General features: G+C 43.5%; 1 protein-coding gene and 1 pseudogene across 1 annotated transcript; both read left to right on the plus strand.

The window, feature by feature from the left end:
* The first annotated feature begins 2227 nt into the window (after positions 1-2227).
* On the plus strand, positions 2228-9021 carry LOC102855499 (pulmonary surfactant-associated protein D-like). The gene is given in 10 exon segments (XM_006903160.1): positions 2228-2426; positions 4270-4386; positions 4675-4809; positions 5181-5288; positions 5703-5738; positions 5741-5818; positions 6373-6456; positions 8647-8823; positions 8826-8909; positions 8912-9021. Coding segments are annotated over 10 exon segments (1128 nt in total).
* Positions 9022-9679: 658 nt separating this feature from the next.
* On the plus strand, positions 9680-10175 carry LOC102855916 (annotated as a pseudogene).
* The last annotated feature ends 10394 nt before the right edge of the window (positions 10176-20569 follow it).

A 20569-nucleotide genomic window follows, 5' to 3' on the forward strand; every position in this document is an offset into this window, starting at 1 on the left:
CAAGGCAGTGAGAGGAAACTAGTTTGACTCAGAAAGAGGAAGCATATAGGAAGGAGATCCTGGCAAAGGAAGTGCCCTACCCAAGGTACTCAATATTTTTTCTGTTGTGATAGATGATCATTATTTATTTTTCTACTTTTTTATTTCTTTGGATGAGAGTTTATAAATTTATTGGCTTTGCCTCATATACTTTGGGCATGTTGCTAGGGGGGACTATTCCTTGGAGAAGGACATGATGCTGGGAAGAGTGGAGGACCAATCTGTGAATGAGTGGAAGACCTTCAACTAGGTGGATTGACACAGTGACTGCTGCAATGGGCTCTTGTGTGTCAGGAAGTGTGAGGATAGCCCAAGATAGAACAGGTTTCATATCTTTTGTTTGTGAGTCCCTTTGAATGATACTTAACTCGATAACACCTAACAACCACCTCAACAACAACTGTTTTTCATTCATATACATTTGGTTTTTTAACATTGTGATGACAATTTAATTTGATCCCTCATATACATATTATAGGGAGCCCTGATAGAATAGTGGCAAGAAGCTGAGCTTCAATTCCAAAGGCATGCGATTCGAAGCCACTAGGCTGCTCCACAGGAGAAGCATGGGCAATCTCCTCCTGTGTGATTAACTGGCTCTGAAAACACACCAGAGGGTCAACTATTAGTTGGTTCCGACTTGACAATAACATTATACACATATTAAGACATTAATTACCATTTAGTAATGTAATAGATTATTTATAATGTGGCCTTTCCCTTCACTCAGTTTGTCTAATCATTACCTTTTCTTTTCTTTGTTTTTAAAGAATTTTTTAATTTGGGTTAAAGTTTAAAAATCCCATGGGTTTATATTTTTAATTTTATTACATTAATTACCACAGATTAATGTGATTAATTTATTGCAATATCTAATCAATATTGTGTGTTGCCTTTTTCGTCACCTGACTTACCTAGTCATTAATTTTTGCTCCCTTCTTCCTATTCCTATTAAACCTCCAATATTTCTTCATTCTCTATGTAAACCTTCCTTAGCTTTTTAATAATTGTGGCCTTAAACCATAATTGTCCTTTTCAGACTTAGAACACTCAGCAGAATCTGTTCTAGAGTCATCTCTGTTATTCTGTATTTCATGAATTCTTAGTCCTTTTCAGATTCATTATACTTTGTTGTGTGAATGCATCCTTTTTTTAACCATTCATCCACTGATGGACACTTGAATTGTTTCCAACTCTTCCCTATTATAAATAATGATGCAATAAACATGGTTGTGCATATGTTAGTGTTGAAACTCTTATTTTTGAGAGGTATATGTTTAGTAGTGGAATTGCTGGATCAAATGGTCTTTCTTGTTCCCATCTCTTTAAGAAAGCACCAAATACTGCTCATAGTAGTTGCCGCATTTTATACTGCAACAGATTATATTAATAAAGTATGTTCTAGCTAGCTACTGTTTGATGGCAATGTCTAAGAGAGTGATTAAGAAAAGATGGGACCTCATTCTACAACAGTGGCACCAGGTCCCATCTTTTCTTAACCTCTCTCTTAGACACTTCCATCAAACAGTAGCTAGCTAGAACGTACTTTATTAATATAATCTGTTGCAGCATAAAATGGGGCAATTAAGACCGAGAAAAACCAGATAAATTATGTTTACTGCATTGAAGTCTATGAGGGAGAGAATAGTTTAAAAGTATTATATTTTAGGGCATTATGTTTATCATAAGAGTACGGAATAAGGGTTGCAGAGTGGATTATATTTGGGGTGGAGGGGTGCGGGGGGATTGTGTACCAATGAAGGAGTTTTTCTTTTGCTTTTGGAGGAGAGGAGAGAAGGGGGGGGCGGGGAGAAAAGTGCAACAATGAATGAATGGAATTCCAAAATCTCTGTAGATGTTCATTGAAATAAAAAAAATAAATAAAAATAAGAAATTAAATAAAAATTTTTTTTTTTAAAAAAAAAGATGGGACAAGATGCTTGAGAACAAGTGGAGACTTCTAGGGACTGCGAGGAGCTCCAAGATTAAACTGTGACTCACATCCTCTAAGACCAAACTATGTTAACAATCTTTTTAAATTTATTTCAGATCCCAGTTGCCCTCTCACCCAAATCAGTAAAGAAGCAGCATGGTAGGCTTCTCCTGACATCCAGGAGGTAGGACAAACTCTAAACATATCCTGTATCCAGGAGTATGCTCATCATCTACCTGGTCATTTCCACAGGTCATGTTGTTCTTGCCTCTCACTATGCTGGCTCTACTTACACAGCTCTCAAGTTTATTAGGAACAGAAGTAAGGATTCACTCTCAGAAAACAGTTGCCAATGCTTGCACCCTGATCATATGTAGTCCTTTGGAAAATGGCCTGCCTGGGCGTGATGGACGGGATGGAAGAGAGGGCCCCCGGGGCAAGAAGGGGGATCTAGGTAGATCTGGGGTCCTGGGACTTTCTAGCAAGAAAGGGGTGGGCTTTGAAATTGTAGCCAGCTCAAGAACTCTGGGTATCTGTGATGGAAGCCTGACAGATGGGCTTTCTTTTTCCAATGAGGCTGAGTTTTCTGCAAACATTGAACTCACATAAACACTTCCTGACAAGAAAGATAATGAATGCTTCTCTGAATTCCCAAGTGCTTCACTCCATCACCTCACTATGCTGACTCTTGCTGAGATTCTTTCTGATTTCTTTCATCCCCAAATTGAGCAGATTGGGTACATGTCTCCCAAATTGTCTTTAGCATTCATCAAGTGTTCTTTCAGTTTGAAGGATCCCTGTTGCCAGATGTTAAATATTTTTAATACCGCCCTTCCACATGAAGAGTAGAGAGTTCTAGTGGTGTAGTCTGTAGGAAGTTACGCTACTAATCCAAAGGCTCCACCTTTCTGGTGGTTCAAATCCAGTAGCAGCTTTAGGAAAGAAAGATGGGCAAGCCCTTCCATGTGATTTATAGCTTCAGAAACCGAGCAGAGGGTCAGCTCTGAGTTGGTTCAAACTTGATAACAATTAGAGAGAAAAACATGGGAAAGGAGAAGGCCCATACTCATGTCTGAGAGAACAGATTTCCCCTTAAAACATTGAGGAGGGAAGGGAAAGAAGATAACATTTCTTTATGCAGCTCAGTACTTTAGTGCTCACTTTAGACATTCATTTGGTTCTCCTACTTCATTCTAACAGAAAGCTAGGCAGAGTGCTCAGCACAGAACTTTTCACACTGCCACTGGTGCCTAGGGAACACTCCCAACCCATCCTTTCCCCAGGCAAACCTCCCTCCCTCTTACCATATGAACACAGATACTAGGTCTACATTTGTATATTCCAAGTCCTCCTGCCCTTCAGGGAGCTCTGATAGCCTGGTGGTAAGGAGCTGTGCTGTCAACATTAAGGCACACAATTAAAATTCACCTACTGCTCCATAGAATTAAGATGGGCAGTCTCCTCCAGTGTATTTTACTTTCTCTGAAAACCCAATGGGGAATCAGCAATGAGTCAGTTACTACCTACTGCACACAACAACATGCCCTATATTCAACTTCCTCCTTCAGAAGATAGGAATAAACTTATGTGAGCTGGGACTGGGCTGGATGGCTTCTATTATGGACTTCTTGTTGTTGTTATGTACCTTTGAGTGGGAACCAATGCATGACTGACTCATTATCTGATGTATTTTCTCTACCTGTTATCCTTGTCTCATGGCTTCAGATCTCTCTGCTTCAGATCTGTTGCATATCAAGCCCTAAAGCTAATCTTTACATCTTGCTCAGTAGTAATCATAAAATAGGTGTTAATGGATGATTTTTTTTTTTAGTGAACAAAGGAATGTAACACTGGAAAATGGATAAAAAATGAATTTGACTAGCAACACCTATTAGATGGAATTTCTAATACAAGAGCTGGTTGGGGGAAGAAAAGAGCAGGGTGCCAATAACCAGGAGTAAATGTTGATGGATCACCCGTGGTCAATGTCATGGCCTTGAGTAAGACAATAGTATTCCACAGCAAGTAGGTGAGGTCTTAACTTGCAACTAGCCTAAAGTCTGAACTTAGGTGAGCTGGCTCCTATGTAATGAAGATGTCCACACACTTTCCCATAGCTTCAGGGTGTGTGGAAGTAGAAATGCAGGTGAAGGTTTATACAGCAACTGAAAAAATGTGGTTGATCTGACACAACCTCCCCAATCTCCAGACCTGCCCCACCCCACCTGTAGATGGCTGACTCCTCCTGGTTCAGGGCTAAGATTATATTTAATTTTTTCCCCTCCCTATTGTTGCAGGGTTGCCGGGAGCTATAGGGCAAACAGGAATGCCTGGACTAGCTGGCCCAGGGGGGCCAAAAGGGAACAATGGCTCCATTGGAGAACCAGAACACAAAGGAGACTCTGGGCCTCATGGTGAGCACGAGGGCAGGACAAAAAGAGCTCTAGTAGTGCCCCTTCCTGCTTGTAGAGGGCACACACCCTCCAGAGACACACACTCAGCCATCTAGAAACTAGCCTGGAAAACAAGAACGCCTTTCTGAAAAGAGTACTAGCTAATTCCAGGGGAAACTGGGGTTATTGCTGAGAGATACCTTTTTTAAATACTACCACCTCTTTGATCTCTTATTGCTCCTGCCTCATCCCAGCTTTTTACTTCCATCATGACTCAGTGTCATTGTTTAAACTGGCTCTTTTCTCCAGGACCTCCAGGACCTCCAGGAGCCCCAGAATTCCCAGGCATTCCTGGTCAAGCTGGAAGAGAGGGCCCTTCAGGGAGACAGGGGAGCCCAGGCCCTCAAGGCAAACCAGGGTCAAAAGGAGAGGTTGGGTCCAAAGGTAGGTGAGAGGTACATGGTTGCCTGAGAGAGAAGGAAGACATTTTGGTTCCTGGCCTTTTGGCATGCAGAGTGCCAAGAGAGGCTGGAATATTAACCAGGAAGATTTTGTGTGGTTCTGCCAGCTCATGTAGGGACAGATATGCTGACTCTTACTTCCCCTTTGCACATGCCCACAGTCACAGTATTCTCCTGTTACTTTCCACAGAGGACCCCAGGCAGCAAAGCATTTTTTTCAAAGCAAATTTTTCTTGTTTCTCACCCTGGACCATGGATGAAAAGCTGTTTTGCTAAGAAAACGATAGATAAGTGCTGAATACACTTCGAGCAGTGTACTTTCAGCAGTGATTATCCCAATTTGTCCCATTTCAGGGGAAGTAGGCATCCCAGGTATACAAGGATTTACAGGACCAAGAGGCCCTAAAGGGGAGAGAGGAGTCACTGGTGAGCATGGAACCCCTGGGACTGCTGGGGTAACAGGTGAGTGAAAGACAGAGCTGGCCTCAGGTTCTTGTTTTCATGAAACTGTCTTTGTCGTACCTTCCACTACCACTAAAACCACCCATGCCAAAACCAGCATTGTTGGGCAATGGGGACAGTTTATCTACAAGGTGTATGTACTATTGGGCTCTGGGACTGTGAAGCCATAGTGAGTGCAATGCTAAGCAGTAGACATTCAGTCACTACAGGAGGGTAGATTTCCGAGGGTGGGGCAGTCTGTACGGGGGAGGTAGATTGCAGAGCCATGGTGGTAGTATAGAACAGCTGCATTCTGAGGACTGTTTGAAAATGGGGAGAATGTGTTATTAGGCAATAATGATAGTTAGTGTATCAAGAAGGTACAAAGCTGATAAATTGGAAATAGCTCACGTAGCTCTTATCTTTTTACTCCAGGGCCTGCTTGAGCTATGGGTCCAGAAGGACCTCCAGGTCCAGGGGTCCTCCAGGACTGAAGGGGAACAGAGGTATTCCTGGAGACAAAGGTGTCAAGGGAGACAGTGGGCTTCCAGGTAAGGTAAACACCCCTGGCTCTGGAAGCCCCCAGTAGGGCATGCCTGGGAAAGCACAGCCCTCATCAGCTCAGGATAGCTGCTTCTCCTGGCTGTCTGTCTTCTGGACTACAGGGAGCAGATGCAGTGCAGTAAAGGCTAGCTAGAAGGCTCAAGAAGCTGGTCTTAATGTCTAGTATTAGCTGAAAGACAAACTTAAACAGGTGCTTCATCTAAATGTTAGGTTTCCTGTAAGCATCAAATAACTTGATGAACAGGAATAAGAATATGTGTTCTTGCTAACCAAAAGAGAGATGCAATTATATTTTCAGAATTTGGAATTAAAATGTCATCTGTTTCAATGTCAGTAAAGGTCCTTTTGGATCTACTCAGGAATAGTTAGCCAGTTACTTCACAGCATATATGGGCTTCCTAGGGTCAGTCCCAGCTCTTCCTTATATCTCCACCTCTCCCAGTGTGTGCCTGCATTTGGGTACCACCCCCCTCCCAGGAACCAGGCTTCAGACATTCCCATTATCTTGAACACATCCTTACTGGACTGTATCTCTGTGCAGATGTGGCTGTTCTGCAGCAGAAAATAGAAGTCTTACAGAAACAGGTACAGCATCTTCAGGCTGACTTCTTGCAGAATGCAAAAGGTGAGTCTGACACCTGAATCAGGATCAGATTTTTCTCTAGAGTGTATATGGGCCTTGATTTGGGCCTATCCTGGACCTCAATCTGTGGCTCGGCAGTGAAAGTGGAAGGTACCAACTTCACCATATGACACTGTCAGAGAAGTGACACCAAAATGACCCAAGGGTCATTTGGAAGTCCCGTGTTTCAGGAAGAGAAACTACCAAGGCAGTAGCATCATTGAAATCAGTTTCATCTGTCACCCAGTATGACCATTCATTATTCTTCCCTATCCAGGATGCTGGCTGGCAGGCCACAGGGCTCACCACAGGATCTTTGAGAATAGGTGAGGGAAGGAGCTGTGAGAGTTTTAAGGAATGTGGTTATAAGGATACTGCGGTGCTGCTTGTCCTTGAGGTGAAGGAAAGTCCACATAAAGCAAGAGGAATTGTTCATGGCTGACCCTATTATCCCTAGTGACTTCACTGCTGGCCTGAGTCTTAGATGGGGATGGTGCTATGATCATATTTAGGACTGGACCTGGGCCTGGAGCAGAGAGTGAGGCTAAGGCAGAGGAAAGCAGGGTAGATACATGCTCCAGGCACTGAAAAGATTCCAACAGATAAGTAAAACGATGAGATCTAGGACATTAGTTTCTGGATCTAGTGCAAATATGGTACCCTCAAGGCTCTCAAACTCTTTTAATTCCTTCTAGCTTCAGTTCACCTGTGCTAGATAAGTGCCAAATTCTGTTTAGTTCATGCCTTCTCTGTTATCTATGTTGTGCTGTCCTTGTGAGCATAAAAACAAGAAGACACTAGTCCAAGATGCTTTTCTTTCCTTTGTGGCATGGAGGTGAGAGAACTCAGAGGTAATGTCGTACAGCCACAGCAACATTGAATCCAGGTTATAGGACTGGCTCCTAAGTACCAGTGCTCATGGGTAAGAATTCTGAGCATGTGATGAATCACCTTTCCTCCTACCAGGAGCACATTCATACATGTATTTTTTTCACCCACATTTATTCCAATACATGTGTGTACTTAAGCAAATCACCCATTGTATACCCAGGTACACATATGTGTATGCACGTGTGTAGTCATGTATACACACTCAGGTAAACATTAGCATGTTCATACTCCTTCAGAATGATGCACATACACACTTACTAGATGCATAGATCACAAATCCCAAAGTAACATATACACCCTTGCTCTGGCATTGCCTATGGCTGCACCAGATGCCATCCTGACAATGTAGAGGAACTGTCCCTGAGCTCAGAGAAGAAGGGCAATAAGTTAGCGTGCAGTCTGGACTCAAGCCAATTTCACGAGACTAGGGTGGCTTTTGCAAAGAACATCTATGCAGGGGTCCAAACATTACAGAGATAGATGAGGACAATAACAAGAACATTAGTCACATCACAAAGGTTACTGTGAAGAGAGACTCCACTTAGAAATGAGGAATGTGAAACTCTGAGATATGACTTCTCCATTTCTAACTAGAAAGCCTTCTGACTCTCAGCTGGGGTTCTCTTCAGTATTAACTCTACTTCCTTTGTTCTCTCTCTCTCTCTCTCCTCTCTCTCTCTTTCACACACACACACACACACACACACACACACTCAAAAGTCCTTGTCTCCTCACCTAGTGCTTCTGAGTGATGTTGACTGGTGAGGCAGTACTTACATGCAGACTAAAAGTTAGTGTATTACAGCATTCAGAGGTTCAACTCTACCCACTCTGTTTCTTTCCACCCTGTTACAGTTGACAGATTTCAGATCTTCAGGGCTAAGTGATGGCTGAATGCATGGGTTTTCTTTATGTTCAGAGACTGTGGTCTGTGTTGCATAGTGTAATTTTTCTCAGTAAAGTCTAATTTTTCATTGTAATTGAAATTCCGATTCTGATCTACAGCATGGTAAGAATTAAAACACGCATACTTGACAGTTGAGATTAGCAATTCCTAACAACAAACTCCATTTAACCTCTGAGTTTTAGTGCTCTCTGAAATGAGGGGACACGGTGCCACCTTACAGGGCTGTTGAAAGGGTGAAGGAAGCATTATGATGCTTGGGTTACTTTGGAGCTATGTGTTTGACTTTCACTACATAAACAGATCTGAGAGGGTCAAGTTAGAGCGCTAAGGTCTTAGAGCCCCTGAAACCCTGGCAAGGGATGACCACACCCCAAAACCATTTCCTCTCTTTCTAGTGGAGCTTTTCCCCAATGGCCGGGGTGTTGGTAAGAAGATCTTCAAGACAAGTGGCTTTGAGAAGTCCTATGAGGACGTCCAGCACACGTGCATGCAGGCTGGTGGGAAGATGGCCTCTCCACGCTCTTTAGCTGAGAATGCTGCTGTGCAGGAGCTGGTCACTGTCCACAATAAAGCGGCTTTCTGGGCATGACTGACACCAAGATGGAGGGCAGATTCACCTATCCTACAGGGAAACCCCTCACATTTTCCAACTGGGCCCCAGAGAGCCCAACAACAATGGTGGAGCAGAGAACTGTGTGGAAATCTTTACCAATGGCAAGTGGAATGACAAATCCTGTGCAGAGCCACGCCTGGTGATCTGTGAGTTCTGAGTTGCCAGAGGGTCAAGCAGTGCCTTGCTCAAGAACCTGGACAGAAATAAAAGTTCAAATCTGTGTCTGTATACAAATAAAAGAGTGAGTGTCTCTTCCAAAGCCTTTCCACAGAACCATGTAAATCCAGAAGGCAGGGTAACTGTGCTGAACCTGTCTTAGATTAAAGAGACTGGCTTCACTTACAGAATAGCACAAATTGTTAAATAGTTGGTGTTACAGCCCACTCAGAAGGGCCTCAGAAGGAAGGCCTAAAATCTGTTATATTTGACCTGAGTGCTAACTTCTTCAAGGCCTTCTCTTTACTTCCAGGATGCCACTTTTACCTATTTTTACTCTTATCTGGATGTTTTACTCTCATCAACAACAACAGCCTATTTGGCTGATTTCTTTCTTTTCTCCTTGACTACTTTGTGGTGGAATGCCACAGACATGATTCTAGGCTCTCTTCTCTCCTTATGTTTACTCCTAGGGTGATCTCATCACACTTCAGGGCTGTAAATTTATTTCACTGGAAGATAGCATCCCCGTTGGGTCGCTTCCGGTCTCTCTCTAGCTGCCATCTTGCGTCCCCTCGTGTGCAGCCTATCTCAGCTGGTCTGCCAAAAGACCCCCTGAGTGCCAGCCCTAGTCCCCCGCGCGGCCCCATTTCCTCTCTGACAAGATGAAAGAAACGATCATGAATCAGGAGAAACTTGCCAAACTGCAGGCACAAGTGCGCATTGGTGGAAAAGGAACTGCACGCAGAAAGAAGAAGGTGGTTCATAGAACAGCTACAGCAGATGACAAAAAACTTCAGTTCTCCTTAAAGAAATTAGGGGTAAACAATATCTCTGGTATTGAAGAGGTGAATATGTTTACAAATCAAGGAACGGTGATCCATTTTAATAATCCTAAAGTTCAGGCATCTCTGGCAGCGAATACTTTCACCATTACCGACCATGCTGAGACAAAGCAGTTGACAGAAATGTTACCCAGCATCTTAAACCAGCTTGGCACAGATAGCCTGAGTAGTTTAAGAAGACTGGCTGAAGGCCCTGCCCAAACAATCTGTGGATGGAAAAGCACCACTTGCTACTGGAGAAGATGATGATGATGAAGTTCCAGATCTTGTGGAGAATTTTGATGAGGCTTCAAAGAATGAGGCCAACTGATTTGAGTCAACTTTTGAAGAAGATAAAATATGACGAAGTTACTTTGAGCTGCTATTTTATATTATGACTGCTTTAAAAAATATTTTGTTTATGGATCTGATAAAATCTAGATCTCTCATATTTTGAAGCCCAACAAGCCATTGCAGCTCTTTTCAGTTTCTGCTTAAATATAATTCATTCTTTGCAGCTAAATAAGCTGAAGAAGCCTGGGAATAAAATTTGAAACAAAGGTTAATAAAGGTCTTTGCCTAGTATTTGCTTTTTATTACTATTACTTCAATAATGATGATTTGTACACAAAAAGCAAAATAATTTATAGAAAGCTAATTTTGTTGTGTAATAATGGCCAATGATGGAATTTGATTAAAGATTTAGAATAGCTTAATGTAAAAAAAAAAAAAAAAGATAGCATCCCCAAGAATATTCTTTCTTCCCCAAGAATTTTCTCTAGTGACTTAGTCTCTAAGGAATTTTGCTGCTAACCCAAAGGCCATGCCTCTCTGGCCTTTCAAATCAAGTAGCCACTTTGAGATAAAGAGATGTACAATCACCTCTGATGTAATTTATAATCTCAAAACTCCACTGAAAGGTTGCCTATGTGTACATTTTGACTTGGTTGCAATGAGTTTGAGTCAATACAAGCAGGAACCCCAGGAATAAGGGTTTTAATGGCTGCCTATTGGCTCAAAATTAAACCTAAGAAGTGGTACAGATTTGTTGGGTGACTTTATGGTTATTAGAATGGGAGGATGTAGGTGAAATTGTCTGCTCTATGAGGAGAAACATGGCATCAGGATTGGTGGAAGATCTATCAACAAACTGTGTTATGCAGATGACACAACCCTACTTGCTGGAACTAAGGAGGACCTGAAGCACTTGCTGCAGAGGGTCAAGGATTGTGGCCTTCAATATCTATTGAGGCTCAATGTCAAGAAGACAAAGATTCTCACAACTGGACCAACTGGCAGCATCAGGATGGATGCTGAAGAGACTGAGATTGTTTACAGCTTTAGTCTGCTTGGCTCCACAATCAATACTCTTGGCACCAGGATCCCGGAAATTAAAGATGTATTGCGATGGGAAAGTCTGCTGTTAGGGACCTCTCCAGGGTACTGAAGAGCAATAGTGTCACTCTGGAGACTAAGGTGCATCTGATACAGACCATGGTCTTTGCAATCACTTGTTATGCGTCAGAGAGTTGGACAATGACTAGGGAGGACAGAAGGAGAATTGATGCCTTTGAGCTGTAGTGCTGGAGAAGAGTATTGAGTGTAGCATGGACTGCTGAGAAAACAGATTCAGCCTGGAGAGGGTTATACGTGAATGCTCCTTGGAGGCAAGGATTCAGAGGCTTCGTCTGACATATTTTGAACATGTAAGGAGGGTCTGGTCCTTGGAGAGGGACATCATGGTTGGGAAGCTGGAGGGACAGCGCAGGAGGGGAAGGCCTTCTATGAGGTGGATTGATTCAGTGACTGGGGTAATTGGGATAGGTGTACTGGAGACAGTGTGATTGGCACAGGACAGAGCAGAGTTTAAGGCTGTTGTACATAGGGTCGCTATGAGTAGCAAGCAATTCGATGGCAGATAACAACACACCCACATTACTCCTCTTCCTAACACTAGCTGAGATCTCTATATCCACATTAGCGTGACTGACTCTTGGATCCTAAAAGGGTGCTGTACAATCTTTAATCCACTTGAATTGACCTTTGATGCAGATGATGTCCAGTTAGTACTCAAATTCACTCCTAGTACTTTTTTGCCTGGAAGTTCCAGGAATATTCTTTCTTCACTATGTCTATGAGATAACCTAATTCACCTCCTTATGTACATATGTGAAAACCAAGGTGTGGAGAATGGAGAGGAAAGAGTGAGTGGCATGGACCTGGGACATGAACAAAATCACACTGATGCCAAAGCTTATGCTTTTGGTCTGTATACATATCAAAGAACTCTACATATTTAGTTGATGTCATTGACATAATGTTGTATAAACATGATTTAAGAAACTAAAATAACCCCTGGTCTCCTTGGAGGATCCACAGGCCCATAGGAGAGTAAAACAATCCCCTCCCTTCAAACAGCGGGAACCAACTACTTTTCCCATTGTTCCTGAGATCAGTCTTTTTTAGTCCTTCTTGTTTGATACACCAAACCTCACTGCTCTAATCAATATCCTTGCTGCCATACCTCATTATTAGAATTTCTTTTTTTTTAAAGCCACACATTATCTAGCTCAGATTCTTTGCTAAGATCTTTTTACAGTTACTGGAACAATCCCCAGTGTCTGACAGTTCTGAAATAAAGATCAGTTGCACAATGATGAACAAACAATTCTTCTGTACAGAGGTTACTAAGATACATGAGGACTTGGGAAGGTCTTGTTGCAAGTACGACATGGAATACGGAAAGGGTAATGTATGTTTGCCATACGTGCTTTATTTGGACAACTGCTCTTCGGGTCCTAAGGGAATCAAATCAGAGGATATTTCTGAGCTTCATCAACACATTCAGCAGAGGAAGCTTATGGGGCTTTGGTGAGAATTCTTTTACTTTCATCACTGAGACTTTCAGAAGCCTAGAAATGAGAAACAAGACCAGTGTTTACAGCCAGTGGAACAATAATGCTTTCTCTTTTGGAGACCTTCAGTAGATCTCAGCATCCTTCTGTTCACCCAGTACAATACTCCAAAATCTCAACTGGAATCTTTCTGTATTATTGCTGATAGATAGAATGTGAGGTATTCACAAAATAAGGAAACATTAGGATGCATTCTTGCATCTTGAGGAGGGACAAGAATGAGATGCTCTGATTTTCAAGGCTTTCTTTTCACTCCAAGTGGGTGTCAGCAGAGGATTACTGGGGGGGTCTCTGGCACAGATTCTGACAACATTTGAACATCTTGTAATTGTAAAATACTGAAATGTTTACACACTTTTAGACTGAGGGCTGAGGTCTAGTGTTTTGTCAATCTCGTTTCCGGGTGTACCTTAGGATGTCCTCTCATGTCTTGAGGGACAATTATGAAACACTTGGGCTCTCATGGCTTTCTTTTCTTCCTAACTGATTGTCAGCATTTGGTACTTTTCAGATGAATTGGGGGTCTCTGGCACAGAGTCAGTCAGCATTTGGGTGTGATGGAATTGTAAAATACTGAAATGTCTGAAGACACCTGTAAGCTGAGGTCAGTGTGTTGGTGAGTCAAATCTGCCAGTTGCAACATGGGAGAAGGATCAACAATCTCTTGTGCAATTTACTGCCTCTGAAAGCCCACTGGAGGGTCAGCTATGAGGCAGTTCTGACTCAAGGGCACACAACAAGAACATCATCATGTCAGGAGACCTGTGGTAGTGTGCATGTGGGTCTGATGGGGGTAATGGGGGCAGATTTGTCGGAGATGGTGAGATTGGCACAGGATAGGGCAGAGTTTAGGGCTGTTGTACATAGGGTTGCTATGAGTAGCAGGTGACTCGACGGCAAAGAACAACAACAACAGCACAACCAATTGCTGGTGGACTCTGCACCAGAGACCCCCAATTTATCTGGCTAGTCTTCTCTGTTGACATCCACTTAGGATGAAAAGAAAGCCATGAAAGCCCAACGGTTTCATATTTGTCCCTCCTCAAGACAAGAGAGGCCATCCTAAGGTCTATCTGGAACCAAGATTCAAAACATACTAGCCCTCAGTGCTAAGCCTATTGGCATGACCAGACATTTCAGTATTTTACAATTCTGGCACACCTAAAAGCTGGCAGACTCTGCACCACAGTCTCCCAATTAATCCGGCAAGTCCTCTCTGCTGACACCCACTTGAAAAGAAAAGAAAGCCATGAGATCCCGAAAGTTTCATACTTGTCTCTCCTCAAGATGGGAGAGGCCATCCTAAGGTCTATCTGGAACCAAGATACAAAACACACTGGCCCTCAGCCTAGAGACTTGGCTAGATATTTCAGTATTTTACAGTTCTGGCACTCCCAAATGCTGGCAGATTATGTGTCAAAGAATGACAATTCATCTGGCTATTCCCCTTTTATGAAATCAACTTGGGATGAAAAGAATGTCATGAGAGCCTGAACATTTTATACTTGTCCCTCCTCAAGATGAGAAAGGCCGTCTTAAGGTCTATCTGGATGGAGATTCAAAACACACTGACCCTCAGCCCTCAGCCTAGAGATGTGGCTAGATATTTCAGATTTTTACCGTTCTGGGACACTCAAATGCTGGCAGAATCTGCCTCAGAGATCCCCAATTCATCAGACAAGAACCCTCTGTTGACACCCACTTGGGTGACAAAATGAAAGCCATGAATGCCTGAGCATTTTATGCTTGTCCCTCTTCAAGACACAAGAGGCCTTCCTAGGCCAATCAGAAACCAAGATTCATAACACACTGGCCCTCAGCCCTCAGCCTACAGGAGTGGCCAGACATTTCAGTATTTTACAATTCCAGCATTCCCAAATGCTGGCAGACTATGTGCCAAAGAACCCCAATTAATCTGGCAATTCTCCTCTTCTGAAATCCATCTTGGATGAAAAGAAAGTCATGACACCCAGAGGATTTCATGCTTTTCCCTCCTGGAGATGCTAAAGTCAATGTTAAGGTCTATCTGGATAGAGATTGAAAATACATTGACTCTCAGCCTCCAGGCTAGAGAAGTAGCTAGACATTTCAGTTTTTTACCATTCCAGGATGCCCAAGTGCTGGTAGAATCTGCCTCAAAGATCCCCAATTCATCCTACAAGAATCCTCTGCTAATTTCCATTTCGGATGAAAAGAAAGCCATGAGAATCCAAGTGTTTCATTCTTGTCCCTCCTCAAGACGTGAGAGGCCATTCTAAGGTCCATCTGGACCCGAGATTCACAACACACTGGCCCTCAGTCTTCAGCCTACGGTTGCGGCCAGACATTTCAATATTGTACATTTCAGGCACTCCCAAATGCTGGTGGGCTCTGCACTGCAGACCTCCAATAAATCTGGCACGTCTACTCTGTTGTCACCCACTTGGGACAAAAAGAAAGTCTAGAGAGCCAGAGGAATTCATACTTGTCCCACCTTAAGATGCGACAGGCCATCCTAAGGTCTCTATCTGGATCGAGATTCAAAACACACAAACACTCAGGCCTCAGCTTACAGGTGTGGCTATACATTTCAATATTTTATAATTCAGGCACACCAAAATGATGGCGGAGACTTCTCCAGAGGCCCCCAATTCATCTGACAAGTCTTCTCTTCTCTGACACCCACTTGGGATGAAAAGAAAGCCATGAGGGTTCAGAATCCTTGGTGAGGACCCTCTGGAACTGAGATTCACAACTCACTGGCCCTCAGCACTCAGCCTACAGGCAAGGTTATATATTTCAGTATTTTACAATTCTGGCAATCCTAAATGCTTGAGGTTCCTGTGCCAGAGATTTACAATTCATCTGTCAAGTCCCCTATGCTGACCCCCACTTTGGTGGAAAGGTTAGTCATGAGAGCATGAACATTTCATATTTGTCCCTCCTGAAGATGCGAGAGTCCATGCTAAGGTCTGTCTGGAACCGAGATTCACAACACACTGGCCCTCAGCACTCAGCCTACAGGCTTGGCTAGACATTTCTGTATTTTAAAATTCTGACATGCCCAAATTCTGCCAGACTATTTTTCAGAGACCTCCAATTCACATAGCAAGTCTTCTCTGCTGACACCCACTTGGAAAGAAAAGAAAGGCATGAGAGCCCAAGCATTTCATGCTGTCCGTCCTCAAGATGAGAGAATCCACCCTAAGGTCCATCTAGAATGAGATTCACAACACACTGGCCCTCAGCACTCAGCCTAAAGATGTGCCTAGACATTTAAGTATTATATAATTCTGGGAATCCCAAATGCTGGAAGACACTGCTCCAGAGACACCCCCCCCCCAATACAACTGGCAAATCTCCTTTGCTGACACCCACTTGTGATGAAAGAAAGCCATGAGAGCCCAAGCATTTCATACTTGTCTTTCCTCAAGATGCAAGAGGACATCCTAAGGTCCATCATGGTACTGAGATTCAAAACACAATGGTCCTCACCCCTCAGCCTAAAGGCATTGCCAGACATTTCAGTATTTTACAATGTTGGAACACCCAAATGCTGGTGGACTTTCCACCACAGAATCCCAAGTCATCCGGCAAGTCCCCTCTGCTGACACCCTCTTGTGAAGAAAAAAAAAAGCCATGAGAGTCATACTTGTAGAAATGAAAGGTCGTCCTAAGGTCCATCTGTAACTGAGATTTACAACACACTGGCCCTCAGCCATCAGCCTACATGGTTGGCCAGACATTTCATTATTTTCCAAGCCCAGAACTCCCAAATGCTGGCGGATTATGTGCCAAAACCCCCCAATTCATCTGGCAATTCTCCTCTTCTGAAGTCCTCTTGGGACAAACAGAAAGTCATGAGAGCACGAGCGTTCATACTTGTCCCTCCTCAAGCTGTGAAAGGCCATCCTAATGTCTGTCTGGATCAAGATTCAGAACACACCGGTCTTCAGCTCAGAGCCTACAGGGTTTGCCAGACATTTCAGTATTTTAGGATTCTGGCACATATAAATGCTGGAAGACTCTGCACCAGAGACTCCCAATACATCTGACAAGTCCCCCCTGCTGACATCCACTTGGGATGAGAAGAAAGTTATGAGAGCCCAAGTGTTTTATACTTGTCCCTCCTCAAGACGTGAGCATCCCTCCTAAGGTCCATCTGGAACTGAGGTTCACAACCCACTGGCCCTCAGCCCTCAGTATACAAGCATGGCCAGACATATCAGTATTTTACAATTTTGGTATGCTCAAATGCTATCAGACTAAGTCAGAGACATACAATTACTCTAGGAAGTCTCCTCTGCTGACACCCACTTGGGATGAAATGAAAGCTAGGAGAGCCCAAGTGTTTCATACTTGTCCATCTTCAAGACTTACGGGGTCTTCCTAAGGTCCATCTGGAACTGTGATTCACAATACACTAGTCCTCTGCCCTCAGCCTACAGGTGTTGGTAGACATTTCAGTATTTTATAGTTCTGGTACACCCAAATGCTGCCAGACTCTGTGCAAGAGATCTCCAATTCATCTGGCAAGTCCTTTCTGCTCACACTCACTTGGGATAAAGAGAAAGCCGTGAGAGCCTGAATGTTTCATGCTTGTCCATCCTCAGAGACAAGAGTACATCCTAAGGTGCATTGGGAACCAAGAATCAAAACAAACTGGGCCTCAGCCATCAGCCTACATGTGTGGTCAGATGTTTCAGTATTTTACAATTACAGGATGCCCACATTTTGGCAGAATCTGCACCAAAGACCCCAAGAATCTTCTGCTTACACCCAGTTGGGATGAAAAGAAAGCTATGAGAATCCGAGCATTTCATTCTTATGCCTCTTCCAGATGCGAGAGGCCATCCTAAGATTCACAACACACCTGCCCTCAGCCATTAGCCTACAGACGTGGCCATACATGTAAGTATTTTATAATTCTGGCATGCCCAGAGACTGGCGGACTTTGCACCAAAGACCTTCAATTCATCTGCTAGTCCCCTCTACTGCACCCACGTGGGATGAAAAGAAGGCCATGAGAGCCTGAGCTTCCATACTTGTCCCTCCTCAAGACACAAGAGGCCATATTAAGGTCCATCTGGAACTGAGATTCACAACACACTGGCCCTGAGCCCTCAGCCTACTGGAGTGGCCATACATTTCAGTATTTTACAATTCCAGCATGCCCAAGTGTTGGCAGAATCTGTCAGAGACCTCCAATTAATCCAGTCTTCTCTGCTGACACCTACTTGGGACAAAAAGAAAGTCATGACAGCACCAGCGTTTCACACTTCTTTCTCCTCAAGAAGCAAGAGAATATTCCTAGGTCCATCTGGAACCAAGATTCACCACACACTGCCCTTCAGCTCTCAGCCTAAAAATGTGGCCAGACATTTCACTATTTCAAAATTCTGGCACTTTTAAATGCTGGCAAACTGTGCCAGAGACCCCAACTTCATCTGGCAAGTCCTCTCTTCTGACACCCACTTAGGAAAAAAAAGAAAGCAATTAGAGCTTGAGCATTTAAGACTTGTCCCTACTCAAGTAATGATAATCCATTCTAAAGTCACTCTGGAACAGAGGTTCACAACACACTGACCCTCAGCCCTCAGCTTAGAGGTGTTGTGAGATATTTTATTATTTTACAATTCCAGCATAACCAAATGCTGGTGGTTTCTATGCCAGAGACACACAATTCATCTAGCAAGTCCCCTTTGTTGACCCCTACTTGGGTCAAAAAGTAAGCCATGAGAGCAGGAGCATTTCATACTTCTCTCTCCTAAAGACACGAGAGTCCATCCTAAGGTCATATGAAACCAAGATTGTACATCCTAAGGTCCATCTGGAACTGAGATTCACAACACACTGACCTCACCCCTCAGCTGACAGATGTGGCCATATATTTCAGTATTTTACAATTCCAGCATGCACGATGCGAGAGGACATCCTAAGGTCCATCTGGTACTGAGATTCACAACACACTGGTCCTCTGCCCTCAGCCTACAGGCGTTGATAGACATTTCAGTATTTTACAGTTCTGGCACACCCAAATGCTGGAAGACTCTGTGCCAGAGATCTCCAATTCATCTGGCAAGTCCTTTCTGCTTACACGCACTTGGGATGAAGAGAAAGCTGTGAGAGCCTGAGCGTTTCATATTTGTCCGTCCTCAAGAGGCAAGAGTACGTCCTAAGGTGCATTTGGAACCGAAAATCACAACACACTGGGCCTCAGCCATCAGCCTACATGCACGGTCAGACATTTCATTATTTTACAATACTGGCATGCCCAAATGCTGGCGAACCGTGCACCACAAACTCCCAATTCATCTGGCAAGTCACCTCTGCTGACACTCACTTGGGATGAAAAGAAAGTCATTAGAGCCTGAGTCATTCATACTTGTTCCTCCTTTAGATGTGAGAGGCCATCCTAAGGTCCATTTAGAAGTGAGATTCACAACACACTCACCCTCAGCCCTCAGACTACAGGTGTGGTCAGACATTTCAGTATTATACAATTCTGCCACTCCCAAATACTGGCAGACTCTGCCTCAAAGATCCCCAATTCATCTGGCAAGTTCCCTCTGCTGACACCCACTTTGGAAGAGAAGAAAGCCATGAGAGCTCGAGCATTTCAACCTTGTCCCTCCTCAAGATGTGAGAGTGCCCCCACACACAACGTCCATCTTGAACTGAGATATGCAAATTAAAACCACAATTAGATACCATCTTACCCCAGTAGAATTGGCAAAGATCTTGGAGAGAGTGTAACAACAGTGCTCTTTGGAGGCAAGAATGATGAGACTTCACCTCACATACTTTGGGCATGTTGTTAGGAGGGGCTATTCTGTGGAGAGGGATATGATCTTTGGAAGGATGGAGAGGAAGACCCTCTACCTAGTGGATTGATGCAGTCACTGCCACAATGTGTCAGGAAGTGTGAAGATGGCACAGGATAAGGCAGAGTTCATATCTGTTGCTCAGAGTTGCTATAGGTTGTACTCAACTCAACAACATTCAATACTGCATAAGTCAATTATATGATGCCAAGTTCTTGGCAAAACCCTGTTTGATACACTGGAGTTGAGGCAATTTACAGTCAGTGATTGTGAGGGGATACTTTGGGTGTCAGAGTTAGATGTTACATAGGAAGGTGAGGAAGACTATGCTAGCACCCCATCGCTCAGCAAATAACTAAGAGCCACTTGTGCAGCCTTTGGCAGTCTTGTTCATAACTGTCATTGTTGTTGTTATGTGCCATCAAGTTGAAATTAACACTCCAGTGGGTTTTCAAAAGCTGCAGATCACATGGGAGGAGATTGCCCATCTTTCTTCCTTGGAGTAGCTGCTGAATTCACCTTGCTTTCCATTGGACTGCATCACAACTCCTTACCCCCTAGGCCACAAGAGCTCCTTTTGATTGTGACTAAGCACTGACAAACTTCACCTAAAGACTCTGGAATGCAAAACCACCAAAGGAATTCCTCTTTAGCAAGGAACATGGAGAGAGATACCTAGACATAAGCTGGAGAGGAGAGGCCTGATACCACAATACTTAGAATGTCATATATTTGATCTGATAGGCTCCCCACAGACACTCAACATATATTCACATATGCAGAAAACTGATTACATGAACACTACTTTGAGATGAGTCAAGTACACATGACTCCCCACTCAAGGTCTCCCCTAACCATCATTTTACATGTTCTGATGCTCGACAGATGTATTTCAATGATAGACCCACACTACAATGCCATAGACAACAATAAGACTCTGGACATACATAAGAAATTATTTGGTCAATGGTTGGTTTCAGCAAAGTGAGTCAACTAAGGGAATTCTT

Source organism: Elephantulus edwardii, unplaced genomic scaffold (assembly GCF_000299155.1).
Source record: "Elephantulus edwardii isolate Elephantulus edwardi_28Jun2011 unplaced genomic scaffold, EleEdw1.0 scaffold00527, whole genome shotgun sequence".
Taxonomy (NCBI): Eukaryota; Metazoa; Chordata; class Mammalia; order Macroscelidea; family Macroscelididae; genus Elephantulus; species Elephantulus edwardii.